The 22507-nt window shown below is 41.7% G+C and overlaps 1 protein-coding gene across 10 annotated transcripts in view; it reads left to right on the plus strand.

Moving 5' to 3' along the window:
* The window catches only part of CPEB3 (cytoplasmic polyadenylation element binding protein 3), a 239167-nt gene that overhangs the window by 23083 nt on the left and 193577 nt on the right, over positions 1-22507 (plus strand). For 5 of the 10 annotated variants that reach the window (XM_032245534.1, XM_032245536.1, XM_032245537.1 and 2 more), the window contains exon 1: positions 19386-20638. In XM_032245534.1, coding sequence (XP_032101425.1) covers positions 19463-20638 — 1176 coding nt within the window. In that variant the 5' untranslated portion in view covers positions 19386-19462. The other 5 variants (XM_032245540.1, XM_032245542.1, XM_032245541.1 and 2 more) reach the window with 3 other exon arrangements.

The raw sequence follows: 22507 nt of genomic DNA on the forward strand, positions 1-22507 counted from the left end.
AACTATAGTAGGGGTCAGTATCTCCCTCTGACTAATCCTGACTTCCACATTTCATTGCAAGTATATTTGCCGATTGTGTCCTCCTAAATAACTTTCTTGCATGCAAATCTTGGTCTCATAGTGTTGAGTTAGTGTTGAAACTCACCAGTTAATCTTCCCACCCCTAATGGTTGCCATCATGGAAACCTCTTTCTGTGTCTGTTATTTTTTGTTCCACCACTCTGCCCCCAAATTTTATCTTAACAAATATACAAAAATGCACCCAAATTAAATGTACACTTGGGCCAGGCATGGTGGCTCACGTCTGTAATCCCAGCACTTTGGGAGGCAGAGGCAGGTGGATCTGTTGAGGTCAGGAGTTTGAGACCAGCCTGATGAACATGGTAAAACCCCGTCTCTAATAAAAATATAAAAAGAACTTAGCTAGGCATGGTGGCACATGCCTGTAATCCCAGCTACTCGGGAAACTGAGGCAGGAGAATCGCTTGAACCTGGGACGTGGAGGTTGCGGTGAGCCAAGACCATGCCATTGCACTGCAGCCTGGGCAACAAGAGCAAAACTCCATTTCAAAAAAAAAAAAGTATACTCAATGAATTGTCGAAAATGTGCTGCAATAGTGTTTTTTTTTTTTTTTTTTTTGACAAGGGTTCTTGCTGTCTTGCTCTTTTGCCAGACTGGAGTGCAGTGGCAGGATCTCAGCTCACTGCAACCTCGTCTTCCGGATTCAAGCAATTCCCCTGCCTCAGCCTCCTGAATAGCTGGGTCTACAGGCGCATGCCACCACACCCAGCTAATTTTTTGTTTTTTAGTAGAGACGGGGTTTCACCACGGCCAGGATGGTCTCGATCTCCTGACCTCATGATCCGCCCACCTCAGCCTCTCAAAGTGCTGGGATTACAGGCGTGAGCCACTGTGCCTGGCCTCAAAAGTGTTTTTTCAACAAAAGAACAAGAAAATGAGTTCAAGTTGTGTGAGACGAACCTATGTTTACAACTCCCTCATGATGAAAACTGAGAGAGAAGGGTGTGTTGCCAAGGAAAGTTGGAAGTTTCTCAGATTTTAAAAGAGCAGTTTTCTTTTGGTTGACTACAGTACATTCTGAAATTTGAGGAACATTTTATTTATTTACTAGGGATGGAGTCTTGCTATGTTGCCCACTCTGGTCTTGAACTCTTGGACTTAAGCAATCTTCCTGCTCCGGCCTCCCAAATTGTTGGGATTACAGGCGTGAGCCACATTACCTGGCTTAGAGGAACATTTTAAGTATACTTTATCATGCATTTAGGTGAAGAAGGGAAAGTAATGAATATCAGGAACAGGTGATATACACAGAAAAACTGTGAATCATTTCACTAGGAAGAGAGGAAAAGATATCTATGAAAAGTTCAAATATCTATAAATAAAACATGTCAAAATATTGCAAACATTTTAAAATTTTATTAGCGAAGATTTTCCTATGCATCAAACTTAATAAAATTTATAGGTCGGCCAAGTGCGATGGCTCACACCTCTAATCCCGGCACCTTGGGAGGCTGAGGTGGGTAGATCACGAGGTCAGGAGATGGAGACCATCTGACCAACCTGGTAAAACCTTGTCTCTACAAAATATACAAAAATTAGCGGGGCTTGATGTCACATGCTTGTAGTCCCAGCTACTTGGGAGGCTGAGTCAGGGGAATCGCTTGAACATGGGAGGCAGAAGTTGCAGTGACCTGAGATTGTGCCACTACACTACACTACACTACACACACACACACACACACACACACACACACACACACACATATACACACACCTACCCCTACATATATAAAATTTATAGGTCAACACAAGCTCTTTTGATTTTTAAAGAAAATTTCAAGAATCCTTCCGTGACTTTGTTAATGAGTCATAAACGTGGCTTTCATTGAAGGTGTTCAGCTCACTTCCTGTTCAGTTCTTTCCATCTCTACCACCATCATCACACTCGTCCCTACTTGCCTGGATGATATAATAACCAATCTCCTAATCTGTTTTTCTACTCTTAATTTTTCCACAGTTTGTTCTTCACACAGAGCCAAGGTGACCTTTAAAGCATAAATCAGATCATGTCATAGCCCTGCTTAAAACTCTGCAGGGGATTCCCATCACACTTAAAAAAAAAATCTTAACTTAGCCTAAAAGGTTCCCTCTATGATCTGGCTGCTGACTGCCTTTCACACCTCATCTTGTACTACTTTCCTTCTGGTCTACTTACTCTCTAGCTGCAATAGATTGTATGTTCCTCTAAAGCAGGAGTCAGAAAACTAAGGCAGAGGTCAAATTTTTCTGGAGACCTATTTTTATACTGCCAGAACTAAGAATCGTTTTTATATTTTTAAAGGTTTATAAAACAACAAGAACAAAAAGGAAGAATATGCAACAAGAGACTTTCTGTGACTTAACAAAAGCTAAAATATTTACTGTGTGGCGCTACAGAAAAATTTGCCAACCCTAGCTTGAAAGCCTTACTCCTGCATTAGGATTTTGACATTAGCTGTTCTCTCTACATCCTCTACCACCAGCCATATAGATGGCTCCTTCTTTAAATTCAGGTTTCATCTAGTCAAGGAGGCCTTTAGTGACCATCTAATCTAAACATTCTACCAGATCTGTCAGTCACATCATCCTTTTGTTCTTTCTGGTGCTTACACCCATCTCTCTCACACACACACACACACACACACACACACACACACACACACACACACACACTCTTATTTAATTTTACTTTTTGAGACAGAGTCTCACTCTGTCACCCAGGCTGCAGTGCAGTGGTGTGATCTCAGCTCACTGCAACCTTTGCCTCCTGGGTTCAAGCGATTATCCTGCCTTAGTCTCCCTAGAAACTGGTATTATAGGCGCATGCCACCACACCTGGCTAATTTTGTATTTTTAGTAGAGATGGGATTTCACTGTGTTGGCCAGGCTGGTCTTGAACTCCTAACCTCAGTTGATCTGCCCGCCTCGGCCTCCCAAAGTGCTGGGATTATAGGCGTGAGCCACCATGCCTGGCCCCATCTGATATTCTTTTAATTTTTGTTTTTAGCAAATCTCCTTCTCCCCTTTATAGGATAAGCTTGTCTTTTTGGTTTGCTGCTCTTGTGTATTCTTTTTCTTTCTTTTTTTTTTTTTTGGGACGGAGTTTCGCTCTTGTTACCCAGGCTGGAGTGCAATAGTGCGATCTTGGCTCACCGCAACCTCCGCCTCCTGGGTTCAGGCAATTCTCCTGTCTCAGCCTTCCTGAGTAGCTGGGATTACAGGCACGCGCCACCATGCCCAGCTAATTTTTTGTATTTTTAGTAGAGACGGGGTTTCACCATGTTGACCAGGATGGTCTGGATTTCTTGACCTCGTGATCCACCCGCCTCGGCCTCCCAAAGTGCTGGGATTACAGGCTTGAGCCACCACGCCCGGCTCTTGAGTATTCTTGATCATACATGTAGATGGAAGGAGGAATAGTGAGTGTTGGGAGCCCACTATATAATAGGTGCTCAGTAAATGTATTGAATAAATGAATTTGAAGATTATTTCTGCATATGAAGTTTAAGGCTTGTGCTTTCTTCTTTGTTCTAAGACCAACAGTGCAAACTGCAATGACTTTAGAAAGAAGCCTCTTTAGAAAGGAGAGGCAAAAGAAAAAACAAAACGAAAAAAAAAAAAAAGAAAGGAGAGGCAAAACAATACCTTTTCCTTAAGAGAACAGACAAACTTCTCTTTTCCTCCTTCTGTCTCTTCCTGGGAAAGGCCAGGGATGTTTAGAGTGGGGTGTTTCAAAGGAATGCTTTATGGGCTGTTTTAAGTCTGTTTTTTGTTGCTTATGACAGAATACTGGAAAGTGAGTAATTTATAAAGAAAATAAATTTGTTTCTTACAGTTATGTAGGCTGAGAAGTCTAAGGTTGAGGTGCTGCGTCTGCCACATCTGTTGAGGGCCTTCTTGCTGGTGGAGACTGCAGAGTCCTGAGGCTGTGTAGGGCATCATATGTCGAGGACACTAAGCTCAGGTTTCTCTTCCTCTTCTTGTAAAGCCAACAGTCCCACTTCCATCATAACCCATTAATTCATTAACTCATTAATCAATGAATGGATTAATCCATTCATGAAGGGAGAGGCCACATAATCTAGTTACCTCTTCAAGGCCCTACCTCTCAATACTGCCACATTGGAGATTAAATTTCAACATGAGTTTTTTATTTTTTATTTTTATTTTTCTAAGACAGGGTTTCAGCATGTTGGCCAGGCTGGTCTTGAACTCCTGACCTCAGGTGATCCACCCGCCTCAGCCTCCCAAAGTGCTGAGATTACAGGCATGAGCCACCACGTCTGGCCTCAACATGAGTTTTGGAGGAGACAAACATTCAAACCATAGCAAGCGTTTCTATTTGAAAAAAAAACACACACACACAACTATTTTTTCCTTTTGTCTTTTTCTTCAGAGAGACATTTTTCACAAGGCTAATACTAATTGAAATCTCTCACTAAGACGCTCTGAGGCTTTTGGATGAAGAGTTTAGGTGGAGGCTTCTGCCTGGGAGATGGGTTTAACTGTGGAATGCTAAGAGGAGCTAGGCTTGGTCTAAAAAAAGAAGCCGAGAACAATCTGAATAGGGGTTGTTCTAGGTAACGAGGTCTTGGAGAGAAAGGTAAAAGGCCCAACAACCACAAGTCTTGGGTTGTTCTGAAATTTATTTTAAATTGTCAGACCACATGCTTTGACTTTTATTTATTTATTTTTCTCTGAGGCGGAGTCTTGCTCTGTTGCCCGGGCTGGAGTAAAGTGTCACGATCTCGGCTCACTGCAACCTCCATTCCTGGGTTCAAATGATTCTCCTGCTTCAGCCTCCTGAGTAGCTGGAACCACAGGTGTGCGCCATTGCACATGGCTAATTTTTGTATTTCTAGTGGAGATGGGGTTTCACCATGTTGGCCAGGCTGGTCTTGAACTCTTGGCCTCAAGTAATCTGCCCACCTGGACCTCCTAAAGTGCTGGGATTACAGGCATGAGCCACCACGCCTGGCTATTTATTTTTTTGAGATGGAGTCTTGCTCTGTTGCCCAGGCTAGAGTGCAGTGGCTCGATCTCAGCTTACTGCAACCTCCGTCTACTGGGTTCAAGCAATTCTACTGCCTCAGCCTCCTAAGTAGCTGGGATTACATGCATGCTCCATCATGCCTGGCTATATTTTGTATTTTTAGTAGAGACAGGGTTTCACTATGTTGGTCAGGCTGGTCTCTTAACTCCTGACCTCAAATGATCCACCTGCCTCAGACTCCCAAAGTGCTGGGATTATAGGCGTGAGCCACTTACTCTGTTGTTTTTTTTTTTTTTTGTTGGTTTTTGAGATAGAGTCTCACTCTGTCGCCCAGGCTGGAGTGCAGTGGCAAGATCTCGGCTCAATGCAACCTCTGCCTGCTGGGTTCCAGTGATTCTCGTGCCTCAGCCTCCTGAGTTGCTGGGATTACAGGCTTGTGCCACCATGCCTGGCTAAGCCTGAATTTTGATTGAGAAAAAATATGTTCACCAAAGGAAGAAGAACCTGAAGGCAGAGGCCTGATTGTAAAGAAAATGTAGGCATATTCCTAGTTATGCCTGGGTGTGGCAGTTGGTGAGGGATAAGAGTTAAGCCTTGGAAAATGAGCTATAAATATAAGCTCTAAATAGACTTGGGCTTATATACCTACTAGTTATGTCACCTTGGGAAAATTACTTATAACATTTCTTTCTTTCTTTCTTTTTTTATTTTGAGCTGGAGTCTTGCTCTGTTGCCCAGGCTGGAGTGCAGTGGTGTGATCTCAGCTTACTGCAACCTCTGCTCCCAGGTTCAAGCAATTCTCCCACCTCAGCCTCCTGAGTAGCTGGGATTACAGGCCTGTACCACCACGCCCAGCTATTTTTTGTATTTTTGTATTTTATTTTTTTTGAGATGGAATCTTGCCCTGTCCCCCATGTTAGAGTGCAATGGCACGATCTTGGCTCACTGCAACCCCTGCCTCCCAAGTTCAAACAATTCTCCTCCTTCAGCCTCCCGAGTAGCTGGGAGTGTAGGTGCCTGCCACCACGCCCAGCTAATTTTTGTATTTTTAATAAAGACGGTGTTTCACCATGTTGGCCAGGCTGGTCTCGAACTCCTGACCTCATGATCTGCCCACCTTGGCCTTCCCAAAGTGCTGGGATTACAGGCTTGAGCCACTGCTCCCGGCCTAATTTTTGTATTTTTAGTAGCGGCGCGGTTTCACCACGTTAGCCAAGATGATCTTGATCTCTTGACCTTGTGATCTGCCCGCCTCAGCCTCCCAAAGTGCTGGGATTACAGGCATGAGCCATCGCAGCTAGCCTAGTTTACTGAATTTTCAAAGTGAACACATCTGTATAATGGCACCTAGTTCAACAAACAGTAAGTATGTCACCAGCATCACTGAAGTCCCCTTTTATGTTCCCTAGCAATCATTATTTCCCTCTAAAGGTAATTACTATGTTGACTTCTAATACCATAAATTAGTTTTATTATAACTTTAAGTTGGAGGTTGGAGTGAGCAGTAGTCACGCTACCCTCACTCCAGCCTAGGCAACAGTGAGACCCTGTCTCAAAAAAAAAAAAAAAAAAGAAACTTTAGGTGGAATTGCTTTAAGTGGAAACATATAGTATATACTTTTTTGCATCAGACATTTCACTCAGCATTGCATTCATGCAATTTATGTGCGTGGTTCTATATAGTTGGAGTCAGGCCAGGCACAGTAGCTCATGCATGTAATCCTAGCACTTTGGGAGGCCGAGGTGGGAGGATCACTTGAGCTCAGGAATTCGAGATGAGCCTGGGCAACATGGCAAAACCCTCATCTCTACAAAAACATACAAAAATTAGCCAGGCATGATGGCAGGCACCTGTAGTGCAAGCTACAAAAAATAAAAATAAAAATCTTGGCATTTGTTATCTTTGCCTTATCATATTCCATTATATGAGTCTATCACAAATTTATTTATCCATTTTATTATAGATGGATGTTTGGGTTGTTTTCAGGTTTGGCTATTATGAATAATGCTGCTTTGAACATATCTTTTGGTGAACATGTCTGCATTTCTATTGGGTGTATATCTAGAGGCAAAATTGCTGGGTCATAAGGTTTGTGAATGTTTAGCTTTAATAGATATTGCTAAATGATTTTGCAATATGGTTGTATAGTTATACTAAATTATGCTTTTACTAGCAGTGTATGAAAAATGGCTGCTTAAAAAAGGGGGAGTTGCCCCACATCCTTGCTAATGCTTGGTATTGTCTGCCTTTTCCAGTTTTAGCCATTCTGGTTTCATTCTGCTTTTTTTGTTGTTTTTGTTGGTTAGTGAGATAGAGCACCTTTTCATATGTTTTTTGGTCATTTGAATATCTTTTGGTGAAGTCTTTTGCCTATTCTTGGGGGAATATTTACTCTTACTGATTTATTTATTTGTAGGAGTTCTTTATGTATTCTGGTTAAAGTCTTTTGTTGAAAAAAATCTGTATATATATAGATAGAGCATATATTTTTTCCCATTTTGTGAGTTTTTATTCTAATACTGTCTTATAATTACTGGTTTTGTGACCTTTTTTTTTCTTTTTAAGATGGAGTGTTGCTCAGTCACACAGGCTGGAGTGCAGTGGCATGATCTTGGCTCACTACAACCTCTGCTTCCTAGTTTCAAGCTATTCTCATGCTTCAGTCTCCCGAGTAACTGGGAATACAGGCACCCACCGCCACACCTGGCCTTTTTTCTTTCTATTGGTGTCCCGTTCCAGGATGTGACCTGTTTAAGAAACTGTTGCTTAACCTAACATTGTGAAGATATTCTCCTAGATTTTCTTTTAAGGGCTTTATTGATTATATTTTACAATTAGGGCTACAATCCATCTGGAATTTATTTTTGTTTATGGTGTTGTAAGGGTAAAGGTCTCTTTTTGACATGGATGTTCAGTTGACTCCAATACCCTTTATTGAAAAGACAGCCTTTTCATTACTGCAGTATTACTGTTTTTGGAATTCTGGGGATCATACATAGATCCACCTATTTCTAGACTTTTAATTTTGTTCTGTTTGTTTATTTGTTTATTCTGTTCCAATATTCACACATTATATGAGTCTTAATATCTGATAGTGTAAGTTCTTTAGGTTTTAATATTTATTTATTTATATTTTAATATATGCGGGTCTTAACATCTGTATATATATCTATATCTTAATATATACAGGTTTTTTTTTTTTTTTTTTTGAGGGGGGAGAGAAGAGGAGAGCCTAGGTGCCCTCCTCTCCCCTCCCCCCGGCGGCTATATATACAGGTCTTAATATCTGATAGTATAAGTCTTCTAGGTTTGTTTGTTGCCACCTAGATTACCTTGGCATTTTTGGCCTTTTTTATATACATTTAATTTTTAATTCAACAAATACTTACTGAATTCCTATTTCTTATATTGGAGGCACAGTGATAAATGTTGCAAATACAGCTATCAATAAGATAAGATAAGCTTGGTTCTTTCTTTATAGTTGGGAAAGCCACTCATATAGGATGAGAAGAGGGCCTGGGAAAGAGTCTGGAGGAACTCAGTATTTAAAGTCAGTCAGCAAAAAAGACAGAGACAGCACATACAGTCCCACATGTTAGAAAACCAAGAAAGGACAACATAAAGGAAGGAGGAAAGGGGAAGGTACAGTGATGTGTTGCTTAACAACAAAGCGGATACTTCCTGAGAAATGCATCGTTAGGCGATTTTGTTGTTGTGTCAGTTGTCATGTATAGGGCACTTACCATTAATTGAGCTTGCAGGAAGGGAAGTTGTTCTGGTGTGAGTCAGTTAGTGAGCAGTGAATGAACGTGAAGGCATAGAATTTTACTATATACAACTGTAGACTTTATAAACATAGACACTTAGGTTATACTAAATTTATAAAAATAGCTTTTCTTCGATAATAAATTGACCCCTGCTCCAAGAAAATTGACCTTATCTTATTGCAATCTTTTAACTTTTTAAACTTTTTATTTTTTTTGAAAAATTTAAAAAGTTATGACAATCCTAGATGGGATAGCCTACTGTACACATAAGGTATATAGTACAGCCTTTTGCTCTTAGCCTACAAACCCATTCAGCATGTTACCCTATAGAATGCAGTAGGTAGTTGTAACACAATGGTAAGTATTTGTATATCTAAACTTCAGAAGGGCACAGTAAAAATACAGAATAGGCTGGGCACGGTGGCTCATGCCTGTAATCCTAGCACTTTGGGAGGCTGAAGCAGGTGGATTGCCTGAGCTCAAGAGTTCAAGACCAGGCTGGGCGTGGTGGCTCTTGCCTGTAATCTCAACACTTTGGGAGGCTGTGGCAGGCGGATCACCTGAGGTCAGGAGTTCAAGACCAGCCTGGCCAACATGGTGGAACCCTGTCTTTAAAAATAAATAAATAAATAAATAAATAAAAGGGAAAAAAAAGAAAAGAAGAAAAAGAAAAAAAAAAAAAGAGTTCAAGACCAGCAGGGGCAACATGGTGAAACCCTGTCTCTGCTAAAAATACAAAAATAATTAGCCATATTTGGTGGCAGGCACCTGTGGTCCCAGCTACTCAGGAGGCTAAGGCATGAAAATTGCTTGAACCTGGGAGGCAGAGGTTGCAGTGAGCTGAGATTGTGCCACTGCACTCCAGCTTGGGCAACAGAGTGAGAGTCTGTCTCAAACAAACAAACAAACATAAAAACAGTATAAAAGATTTAAAAAATGGTACACATGTATAGGACATTTACCATGAATTGAGCTTGTAGGAAGGGAAGTTGTCCTGGTGTGAGTCAGTGAGTGAGCAGTGAATGAATGTGAAGGTGTAGGATTTTACTATATACTACTGTAGACTTTATAAACATTGACACTTAGGCTACACTAAATTTATAAAAATAACTTTTCTTTGATAATAAATTGACCCCTGCTCCAAGAAAATTGAACTTAGTTTATTGCAATCTTTTAAGTTTTTAAACTTTTTAATGTTTTAAAAGATTGGACTCTTGTAATTACAGTTTAAAATACAAATACATTGTATAGCTGTACAAAATATATATGTTTATATTTATATTTGAGACAGAGTCTCACTCTGTCGTCCAGGCTGGAGTACAGTGGTGCAATCTCGGCTCACTGCAACCTCTGCTTCCCAAGTTCAAGTGATTCTCCTGCTTCTGCCTCCTGAGTAGCTGGGACTACAGGTACCCGCCACCACGCCCAGCTAATTTATTTGTATTTTTAGTAGAGACAGGGTTTCACCATGTTGACCAGGCTGGTCTTGACCTCCTGACCTCAAGTGATCTGCCTGCCTCAGCCTCCAAAGTGTTGGGAATACAGGCATGAGCCACCTCACCTGGCCCAAAAATATTTTTTATACCCTTATTCTATAAACTTTTATGAACTCTTACAATTTCTAATTATTTTTATTTATTTATTTTTTATTTTTATTTTTGAGACAGAGTCTCACTCTGTTGCCCAGGCTAGAGTGCAATGGCATGATCTTGGCTCACTGTAACCTCCACCTCCCAAGTTCAACTGATGCTCCTGCCTCAGCCTCTTGAGTAGCTGGGATTACAGGCATGCATCACCTTTCTACTAAAGAGTACACTGTAAAATAATAGTAAAAAGTAAATACATGAATCCAGTAACAGTCATTTGTTGTAATTACCAAGTATTTTGTACTATACATAATTGTATGTGCTATAATTTTATACAACTGGCAGCACAGTGGCTTTGTTTACACCAGTATTACCACAAATAAATGAGTAATGCATTGCATTATGACACTGACAGCTACAATGTGAGGAGGTGATTGGAATTTTTCAGCTTTGTTATAGTCTTTGGGACCACCATTATATATATGGTTTGACTGAAATATTGTTAATGCTATTTATGACTGTATATCCAGAAAGTGTGGTCAGTTATGTCAATGTTGCTGCAAGGTCAAGCAAGATAGACTGACAAGCATCTTTTGGACTTAGCTCAGATTGTCTGTTACAATCTTGGAGAAACAATTTCTGTGGAGGGGTGGGGTATGTGTCTGTTATTTCATGATAATAATCAAATAGTCTACTTTTTTCTTGTCTGAATATCATAAGGGCCAAAGTGTTTTTCTGTTTTATACCGCTTTCCTTCTCATCCTTGCAGCTGAGGGAAAATTCATTTCCCTCTAAATGAATTTAATACTTACTTGAACTTGGCTGCTTTAAATAATAAAAAAAACCTTTGCTTTATTCATCCATCCATTTATCCATATACTCAGCAAGCATGTATAGTATACCTACCAACTACCAGGACATAGCATTGTGCTAGGGATGTAAGTAGGGAAGGAAAAAAGGAAGGAAGCTCAAAATGAAATATATGACCCATGTACAGTTGTCCCTTCTTATCTGTGAGTTCCATCTCCACATATCCTTTGATTCAACCAACCACAGATCAAAAACAGTTGGGAAAAAATGAATGGTTGCATTTGTACTGAACATGTAAAGACTTTTTCTTGTCATTATTCCCTAAACAATATAGTATAAAACTATTTACATAGCACTTAGATTGTATTAGCTATTATAAGTAACCTAGAGATGATTTAAAGTATATAGGAGGATATGCATAGGTTATATGCAAATACTATGCCATTTTATATGAGGGACTTACTTGAGCATCTGTGGATTTTATTATTTGGTGGGGTGGGGCTTTGGAACTAAGCCCGCAAGATACCGAGGAATAACTATAGATCTCAGTGTGTTAACTCTGAAGTATTTTTATGGCCTTTAATGGCTACATGAAAGGGGTTTATGCTGTGAGGCAGAGGTTGCAGTGAGCCAAGATCACGCCACTGCACTCCAGCCTAGGAGACAGAGCAAGACTCTGTCTCAAAAAAGAAAAAAAAAGGTGGGCCGATGGTTTGTGGTGAAATTCTGTGATTTGAAGACAAAATTTCAGAAAGTGCCTGTTTTTTTGGCTGGGTGCAGTGGCTCACACCTGTAATCCTAGCCTTTGGAAGGCCGAGGCAGGCAGATCTCTTGAGGTCAGTAGTTCAAGACCAGCCTGGCCAACAAGGTGAAACTCCATCACTACTTAAGGTATAAAAATTAGCCTGTAATCCCAGCACTTCGGGAGGCCAAGGCAGGCAGATTACCTAAGGTCGGGAGTTCGAGACCAGCCTGACCAACATGGAGAAACCCTGTCTCTTTGAAAAATACAGAATTAGCCAGGCATGATGGTACATGCCTGTGATCCCAGCTACTGGGGAGCCTGAGGCAGGAGAATCACTTGAACCTGGGAGTTGGAGGGTACAGTGAGCCAAGACTGTGCCACTGCATTCCAGCCTGGACAACAAGAGCGAAACTCTGTCTCAAAATAAAATATACAGATAAAATAAAATAAAAATAAAAATTAGCTGGGCCTGGTGGTGCGTGCCTGTAGTCCCAGCTACTCAAGAGGCTGAGGCAGGAGAATTGCATGAATCTGGGAGGCGGAGTTTGCAGTGAGCCAGAGGTTGCAGTGAGCCAAGATTGTGCCACTGCACTCCAACTTGGGCGACAGAGACTCTGTCTCAAAAAAAAAAAAAAAGTACCTCTTTTATGGTTAAGTAAAAAACATTTCAGTAGAAAAGGGCTTTGCAAAAAAAAAAAGTTTAATGAAAAGGGCTTTGTCCTTGTTGAGGGTTTGCTTATATTTTTTTCTTTGCTTCATATGTATTTATACCTTGGTTTTAATGCTTGAGTAATTTTCTTTTTACATTTGAGGCTCATTTTAGGAAAAAAAAAGGAGCAGAGGTTAGTTTATTTTTTAATACAGTACAATCCCTTTAAGTATTGGCAGTGTTAATTACGATTTAACAAGGGTTAGAGCCGAAGTTTATTTTTCTCCGTTGTGCATATTATTCGTAGACCTGCACTTGGAGTCAGGTGGATTAATGAAGTCCAGAGAAATCATTTCAAGGTCATAACTTTGAAAGGAATAACTTAAAAATTTCCACATTACTGATTAAAAGTTGATATCCTAATTTCAAATAATTTAAAAAATCTGTTTTTTTCTGTTTCTGAGACAGAGTCTCGCCCTGTCGCCAGGCTGGAGTGCAGTGGTGCATTCTTGGCTACTGCAACCTTCGCCTCCTGGGTTCAAGAGATTCTCCTGCCTCAGCCTCTGAGTATCTGGGACTACAATCACGCACCACCACGCCCAGCTAATTTTTGTATTTTTATAGTAGAGACGGGATTTTGCCATGTTGGTCAGGCTGGTCTCGATCGATCTTTTGACCTTGTGATCCACCCACCTCGGCCTCCCAAAGTTCTGGGATTACAGGCATGAAAAAAAACTATCTCTTTCTTTCTTTCTTTTTTTAGAGACGGGGTTTCACCATGTTGACCAGGCAGATCTCAAACTCCTGACTTCAAGTGATCCACTTGCCTCAGCCTCCCAGAGTGCTGGGATTACAGGCATGAGCCACTACGCCCCACCTCAAAAATCTATTTCTTAAAGCTGTAAGAATGTCAGAAAGGATTTATTTTATTTTAGTTAGAGTAGTTGAAAATGTAGCAAAAGTTTCATAGCAAAGTCTTCAGGAATAAAATTAACCTTGAGTTCATCCTTGCAAATTCTGGAATGCAAATGGTGAGTACAGCAGCTTCGCAAAAGTGGTCCTTTCTTTAGGAGGATAGAGGAAGAGAAAAAATGGGAAATAGAAGCTAAAGTCACAGTAGGAATAAGTAAGCATTTAGTTATTTTATGTAGATCTTTTGGTGGATTCATTCAAAACGATTCTTTTCTTGAAGACTTAGGCTAGAATCTTAGGGGGTCAAAAAATAGATTCTTGACCGGGTGTGGTGGCTCACGCCTGTAATCCCAGCACTTTGGGAGGCTAAAGTGGGCAGATCACGAGGTCAGGAGTTCTAGACCAGTCTGACCAACATGGTGAAACGCCATCTCTAGTAAAAATACAAAAATTAGCCGGGCGTGATGGCACACATCTGTGATACCAGGTACTCAGGAGCCTGAGGCAGGGGAATGGCTTGAACCCGGGAGGCGGAGGTTGCAGTGAGCTGAGATCACATACCTCGCTCCAGCCTGGCAATAAAGCAAGACTTTGTCTTAAAAAAAAAAAAAAAAAGATTCTTTTCTTAAATTATTAGGTTTTTTTTTTTTTAGATGGGGTTTCAGGAAAAAAAGAAAAAGAAAAGAAAATAATTCCTTCAGCACCTCCTGAGATCAGGAAAGAAAGAAAAAAAAATAAAGACGGGGTTTCACCCTGTTGGTCAGGTTGGTCTTGAACTCCCGATCTCACCTGATCCGCCGCCTTGGCCTCCAAAGTGCTTGGATTACAGGCATGAGCCACCATGCCTGGCCTGTTTTGTTTTGTTTTGTTTTGTTTTGTTTTTTGAGACGGAGTTTCGCTCTTGTTACCCAGGCTGGAGTGCAATGGCGCGATCTCGGCTCACCGCAACCTCCGCCTCCTGGGTTCAGGCAATTCTCCTGCCTCAGCCTCCTGAGTAGCTGGGACTACAGGCACGCGCCACCATGCCCAGCTAATTTTTTGTATTTTTAGTAGAGACGGGGTTTCACCATGTTGACCAGGATGGTCTCGATCTCTTGACCTCGTGATCCACCCGCCTCGGCCTCCCAAAGTGCTGGGATTACAGGCTTGAGCCACCGCGCCTGGCCCTTGGTTTTGTTTTTTAAGAAATAACTAGAAACAAAGATTTCAATATGCTACAAATCACTGGTTTCTTGTAATACTTCAGTTCTGATTGGTGAAGAAGGGAAATAGAAAATTAAGACAATTTTAAATGATGCTTAACATTTTCAGTTACAAGTTCAATCAGCATAGTCAACAACTGACATTTATTCCTCACCCTTTGGGTGAGTGGCACTGAACCAAATCCCACAAGAAATATCTTCTGCCTACAAGAACAAACTGGTTCTTGAACTATTGCTCTTAGGAGCTATAGATAATAACAGTTAATTTTTATATGTTGAGATTCCAGCCTTGGAATCATGAGGTTATAGGAAAAATCATACTAAAAAAAATTTTTTTAATAGATACTGGGCTGGGCAGCCGGGAGCGGTGGCTCATGCCTGTAATCCCAGCACTTTGGGAGGCCGAGGCGGGTGGATCACCTGAGGTCAGAAGTTCGAGACCAGTCTGACCAATATGGTGAAACCCCATCTTTTTTAAAAAAATAATAAAATAAGAAAGAAACTGGGCCAGGCTTAAGGGCTCACACCTGTAATCCTAGCACTTTGGGAGGCCGAGGCAGGTGGATCACCAGGCCAGGAGATGGAGAACATCCTGGCTAACATGGTGAAACCCCGTCTCTACTAAAAATACAAAGAATTAGCTGGGTCCGGTGACATGTGCCTGTAGTCCAAGCTACTTGGGAGGCTAAGGCAGGATAATCGCTTGAACCTGGGAGGCGGAGGTTACAGTGAGCCGAGATCACACCACTGTACTCCAGCCTGGGCAACAGAGTGAGACTCTGTCTCAAAAAAAGAAAAAAAAAAAAAAAAAAGAAGAAACTGTATCTACTCTTTGTCTTGAAGAAAAAAGTCATTGTCTTATACAGTGAAATACTACACATATACAATTATTTTTAAATGTTTCACCAAATATTTTAGAATGAGTTGCATTTTACTTGGGAAATCGTTTCTATGAATAATGCAAGGTAAACTTTTATTATTTATTTTTTATTGTTATTTTTTGAGATGGAGTCTCACCCTGTCGCCCAGGCTGGAGTGCAGTGGCGCGATTTCGGCTCACTGTGACCTCAACCTCCTGGGTTTAAGCGATTCTCCTGCCTCAGGCTCCTGAGTAGCTGGGATTACAGGAGGGTGCCACCACTCCTGGCTAGTTTTCTGTATCTTTAGTAGAGACAGGGTTTTACCGCAGTGGCCAGGCTGGTCTGGAACTCCTGACCTTGCGATCCGCCCACCTTGACCTCCCAAAGTGCTGGGATTACAGGTATGAGCCACCACACCCGGAATAGACTTTTATTTTGACACATAAAAATAAAGAAATGAGTTGATTCAGAGTTTAACAGGTACAATTTTAAAATAAGTGATTTGTTCCTGCATTGAAAACTAAAATACAAAGAAATCTGGTGGATATCAAAAATTTGTGACTAAATCTATTTTCACCTGACCTCCAGGGTTAATATCACATTTCATATTAAGGTGTTTTTAAATTCTATATTAAAAGTGATTCTTTTATGCCATCTCTGCTGAAAAATTAAAAAAAAAAATTTAAGTGTTTATGTATGGTTAAATTTCAAGTATCTAAGATTCTCCAGTAGTTACCCCTCCCTTGCCTGTTCCTCTCCACCCCAGTCTCTTTCTAGTAGGATTCCTGTTGCTGGCTACCCAGTCATTACCATTCTAACCATTTAAGGTAGCTCTGCTTGGTTTATTTATTCTGAGTACTACAATTCAGTTTCCCTTTAACCTGGCTTCCTATGGCAAGTTGAAAAACCAGTTTATTTTTCTCCCTTTTATTTCAACAACTCATGATTTAGATTGGTTAGGAGAATATATTATAATCAGGACACAACCTTTTCCCCTCGGAATCTGTATTTGTGAGACTTCCTCCTTTCCCGGCTGAACGTGCTGAAGTCAGACCGAGTACCTTGTGAAGGACTTCAGCCCCCACAGTTCCCTGTTTGCGCATGCCCTCTCTTCTTACAGTTGTCAAAGTGCTTTTGCCAGAGCGGTCACATAATCAACCTGAAAGAAGAAAATTAATACTGTATACTTTTAAATTTTATCGATTCTTAAAAACTGGACACTCAAAGGTAACTGCTACTAAGATTTTGTTACTTGAAATTGGGTTATTGCATGTAAAAGAGTATCTATTGTGTGTGGTGGGGGAGGGGAAGAAGGTATCTATTTCTCAGTTTGCTGTAAATAAGCAAAAACAAAACTAAAAAAACCCAAAAACCAAGAAACAACCCCAAGAACACAAAACAAACTATACAGGCAGTTACTGAGAGACACTGCATATTACCTTTGTAAATATTATCTTAATCTATTGCTTACCTTTTGTTTGAAAGGGTCTTATTTATTAAAGGTGTGTCTTGACCTTGACATAGTGAATTTATGCAGAAAGTGAAATTTACATTTTTCAGGATTGTTGAGAAGAGAAATAGGTGTTCCTAGTGTAAAATTTTAAAAATTCAATGAATATATTAATATTGATTAAAGCTATTATAAAATGTTCTGAGTGCAGCTTACTTTTTGGCTTTTTTGCTGAGGTACAGCATTAATTTTTCCACGAAGAGCATGTAGTTTAATTTGAAGGCATTAACAACAAGCCTTGAGTCAAGCAGTCGGAAAAGCAGAGTGATATTAAAATTATAATCAAATGCCTATTTCAGCCATGATGATATGGCTATTATAGAGACAATTCTAGCTCACTGGAAGTGACTCAAATCCCAGATTATAATGGTTTACTGCAGCACTGTTTAAACCAAGTATGAAAATGTCTCTTTCTATGACCATCTTTGGCACCAATAGAACTTTGTGCTGTCTGAATCCAAGCTTCGTTTGTCTCTTTGTATTATATTTTACAATATTGATCAAAACTATTGTTTTAGACCAAGGGAACTGAGGAACATAAAAGTAATCTCTTAAATAGATTTTATTGGTAGTAGCCGACAATCTGTGTTGTATATTATATTGAGTTGGGTTTTTTCCCTGGGAGAGGGTGAAGGGAGGAATGGCAGGGGAATGAGGAATAGAAGGGAGAGTGAAGTGGCTGTGAATTTTCATACACAAAATAGTGGAGAGCTAAAGGCTCTTCATATTTTGTGTATGAAACTTTGAAATAAAGGATATTAATGAACCATTTTAATGATAGTCTTTAATAAAATAACTACTTTTAATCCCATTTCTTATCTGATAATTTTGCATAATAGTTAATATTTTCATTATCTGATACACTGATTTTAACAATAGTTATTATCATGAGGATGTGTATGTATCTGAACACCTTCTCACAAGTGTCCTGAGAAGGATTCCTCTAGAAGTATCTGGGTTAATTAAGTAACTGCATACATTTATTAATAACTTTGTTGCAATTGTACTGAATCATCATCTAAAAATAATTATATGTTTGGTCATATACTCCTTTAACATTTCAAAAATATTTGTTTTCAGGATCTCAGCACCGTAATATTCACATATTTAAAGCAATTAACATGTTTTAAGGACAAGCTAACTACATGTACGGCAATCTCCAGGCTTTGAGTGATTAGTAATTTTCATCCTTGAATAAGAAAACAGGCTGTATGGTAGAGGTGAATATAGCCCTTGTATGTGAAATGGAAAATACCATACACTCCTTATATGGCTAAATGAAGCAGTGATGGAAATGCACTATAATTACAATGTATAAGAATTTGGGACTTTGTACTCTCTATTTTTAACACTTTTGCTAGCATATGGTAATTAAGGGTCTTCAAACCATAGTGTTTTGCTGCTAATACTAGTGATAAGAGAATGGCTTCTAAATTTGCCAAAGTCTTGTGACCAAGGCAGCAGCAGGAGGATTCAAAATTGAAAATCTGGCAACCCCAGAATTATCTTGACTGTCTACTTAAATCTCCGAGGGATTTTTTTAAAGCCCCACCCCCACCCTATCTCACAGGCGCTCGCTCGCTGGGGCGCGCGCACTCTCTGACCTTAAATCCAACCAGAAGCATTTCTTCACTCTGCAGAGAAATTCTCAGGCTCCTGTTGAGACCTGAAGCACTAAGATGCCAAGAAATCTCTTGTGCGGCTGAGTTGGAGACAAGAAAATTGGGGAATAAGCAGTAAAACCATAATCCTTAGAGTAACAAGAAGCAGGCAGTTCCAAACGTTTCAGTAGGTTTTTACCTCTTTAAAAACGTTTTTTTTTTTTAACTGTCTCCTAACAAAATGGAGTAGCTGCAGCTACTGGGAGGCCAGAGAATGATTGTGCAGCTGAGTCCTTCTAACAAATGCCAAGGATTTCCTCCCTCGTGGTTCACTGCAGCTAAATGAAACAATTATCGACGCAAGAAGGCAGTTTGCTAATCAAGAGGGCTAATACTGCTTTTTTTTTTTTTAAGTGTTCGAGCTGGGGAAGGGAGAAGAAAGGGTCCTGTGTGCGGTGTCTTTTTAACCTTGCTGAAGGACGCAGCAGTATTTATTGACGTATGCAAATAACTGGGGGAGGGTGGTGCTTGGGAAAAAACAGGAACCAGAATCAGTTTCTCATTGCAGGGCGAACGCTCTGAGTTCCGGTGAAGGGAAAAGAGACGTGGCGAAATTGCTGTCTTTATGTCTTATAAGTACATCTCTCACTAATACAGAAAAGGAACCAAGACATCTGAAAGGGTGAAGACGCTCTCACAGTATTTTTAGAGACCTTGCTCGGCACCTTCCCTACCCCCACCCAACAGCGCGACCTGTTCTTCTAAATGGGAGATTATGGATTTGCATTGCAATTGGCTAGTAGCCGTGGCGATGGATTTTCGCAAGTAAAACACCCGCCCGCTTCAGCGAGGGACATTAATGATCACATTGACAATAACGCGTCTCTCTTTTTTCCCGTTTCAGCTGCGCAAACCATGCAGGATGATTTACTGATGGACAAAAGCAAAACCCAGCCCCAGCCCCAGCAACAGCAGCGGCAGCAGCAGCAGCAGCAGCAGCAACAGCAACAGCAGCCCCAGCCTGAGTCCAGCATATCTGAAGCCCCGTCCACGCCCCTCTCCTCAGAGACCCCCAAGCCGGAGGAAAACAGCGCAGTGCCGGCCCTCAGCCCAGCCGCTGCCCCGCCGGCCCCCAACGGCCCAGACAAGATGCAGATGGAATCACCGCTCCTGCCAGGCTTGAGTTTCCATCAGCCCCCTCAGCAGCCGCCGCCGCCGCCTCAGGAGCCCGCGGCGCCGGGCGCGTCGCTGTCGCCGTCCTTCGGCAGCACCTGGTCCACGGGGACCACGAACGCGGTGGAGGACAGCTTCTTCCAGGGGATCACCCCAGTCAACGGGACCATGCTCTTCCAGAACTTCCCGCACCATGTCAACCCAGTCTTCGGAGGCACTTTCTCCCCGCAGATCGGCCTGGCGCAGACCCAGCACCACCAGCAGCCGCCGCCGCCGGCGCCTCAGCCGGCACAGCCGGCGCAGCCCCCACAGGCGCAGCCCCCGCAGCAGCGCCGCTCGCCCGCCAGCCCCAGCCAGGCGCCCTACGCACAGAGGAGTGCCGCCGCGGCTTACGGCCACCAGCCCATCATGACCAGCAAGCCGTCCTCGTCTTCGGCGGTTGCAGCCGCTGCTGCAGCAGCCGCCGCCTCGTCGGCCTCTTCCAGCTGGAACACGCACCAAAGTGTGAACGCAGCCTGGAGCGCACCGTCTAACCCCTGGGGCGGCCTGCAGGCGGGCCGGGACCCTCGCCGGGCGGTCGGTGTGGGTGTGGGTGTGGGTGTCGGGGTGCCTTCCCCGCTCAACCCCATCTCGCCGCTCAAAAAGCCCTTCTCCAGCAACGTGATCGCGCCGCCCAAGTTCCCTCGTGCGGCGCCGCTCACCTCCAAGTCCTGGATGGAGGATAACGCTTTCCGGACCGATAATGGTAACAATCTGTTGCCATTTCAGGTAATGCTCTGGTGCACCTGCACACTCCTTCCCCTGCCCGGCTCCTTTTGCCCCTTCTCTGACTTTTAATCCTCAACTCGTTTTTATTTTAAAAGGGCAGCAATGTCCAGCTCCTCTGCCCCTTTTCGAAGCCTCCAGTTCTCTGGGGCTGTTCCATTCTCAGGGGATGAGATTGGGAGAACATTGTAGTTGCTGGAGGAATCGTATTCGTCCCTTCAGGGTAGAAAACGCTTTTTCTTTTACTTTATTTTCTCCTTCATGGTGTTTGTACCTCTTATTTTGACTTCGTTTGACAGTAAAGCTGCAAGCGTATGGCAAGGTGCCGGCATAGTCCCAGGATGAGTAGGCTGAGATTCCTATCATTTTGAGTAGCTACACATTGCAGGTTATGCAATCCTGAGCTCAGGGTTCCGCCTGCAAGCCGTCCACACCCAAACCACCTTGGCTTTAATCTTAAAGAGGTTAACAACCCTTGAGTGGTGCTATTTCAGATGGTTGCATATGCTCAATTAAACTAATGTGAACACGTGTGTTTATGTCTCGCTAAGGTGCTAGAATCATTAATAACAATCAGCATATTGCCCCTGCTGGGAAAATTATGAGTGTGAGATTCCAATAAACACCCGCAACTGTGTAAGGGAAGGAGATGGAAGAGTGGAAATTCTAAGGGCAATCCTTTCCATGTTACCTACAAGAAGGATTTTTTTTTTTTCCAGAGGTAAGAGACAATAGGACGTGACCTTCAGAGCCATATTGCAATGGAGTCTCTTTGCTAGCTAGCACTGAAATATTTAAAGCTGTAGTGTCCTTCACCAGTTGGGTTAAGAAGACAATACAGATCAATTACATCATTTGAAACTGGGCAAAGTGAAAGTCTTGCAATTTTAATGAAAAATGAATCTTGTGTCTTGGTGTTAAATGCCAATGAAAAACCCAGGAAGTGCCCCAGACAAAAAGGTGGAAATGAAGAGTGTCCTTATTTCTGTTCTTGCTTTCTGATCCAGTCCACAGCCATAGCAGTTGGCAGTGTCCTGGGCATCTTGGGTTGGAAAGGCATAGTATGGGTGTGTGTACACGGGTGGCTTTTGCTCCCAGGCAAACACTTATCCTTCACTTAGAAGTTGATTTGGCTGTAAGCTTCTAGGCCCAGTTAAAGAAAGAAAAAGGGGAGCGGGGAAGGCTTCTGACAAGACCCAATTTGGATGGTCAAGGAAATGAAGCAGAAATCTTTTGAGGAGTGCTAAAAGATGGGAGAACTGACTATTTGACAGAGGTATAGTGTCAGGTACAGTTGCAGCCTTCATCTCTACATTTCAGATGTTTGGAGTGGCTCCCATTCACGAAGAAGAGATGAGGTTATTGAGAAGAACATGACTCTCTAGGCTAGAGTAATGATTTTTAACTTTTGACAGTTCAAGGGAGTCCCTGATACCTCTAAATTGTGTATATGAGAGTTTTTAACGAGAGGATCTTCACGAGGAATTTTCACAAGGGTCCTTCAGGAATGGAAGATTTTAACATTAAGGTATATTTCTTCCTATTCTAAAGCTTGCTTATTTTAATAAAATGAAGAGGTGTTGCAAGATGGGGTTAGTTTCATAGAGAAAAGGAGGAATTTGCTTTCTGGAATTTATGTGCTTATTTTTGGAGGTGGTAGAGCAGGGAAGCTACATTTGGTAGGAGAGGCCCTCTTTTTTTTTTCTTTTTTTTTTTTTTTTAACATTTCCTCTCTTTATTCTCATACTCGCTACCGGAGTTCAGTCTTACAGGATAACCTAAAATCTTACAGGGGGTTTTGGGAGCTGATAAGGTAGATAGATCTTGTTTTCTTTCTCTAGGAGATGACTCTGAATACAACTAGCTATTGGT

The sequence above is a fragment of the Sapajus apella genome, unplaced genomic scaffold (assembly GCF_009761245.1).
Source record: "Sapajus apella isolate SASKATOON/1434 unplaced genomic scaffold, GSC_monkey_1.0 scaffold58, whole genome shotgun sequence".
NCBI classification, from domain to species: domain Eukaryota; kingdom Metazoa; phylum Chordata; class Mammalia; order Primates; family Cebidae; genus Sapajus; species Sapajus apella.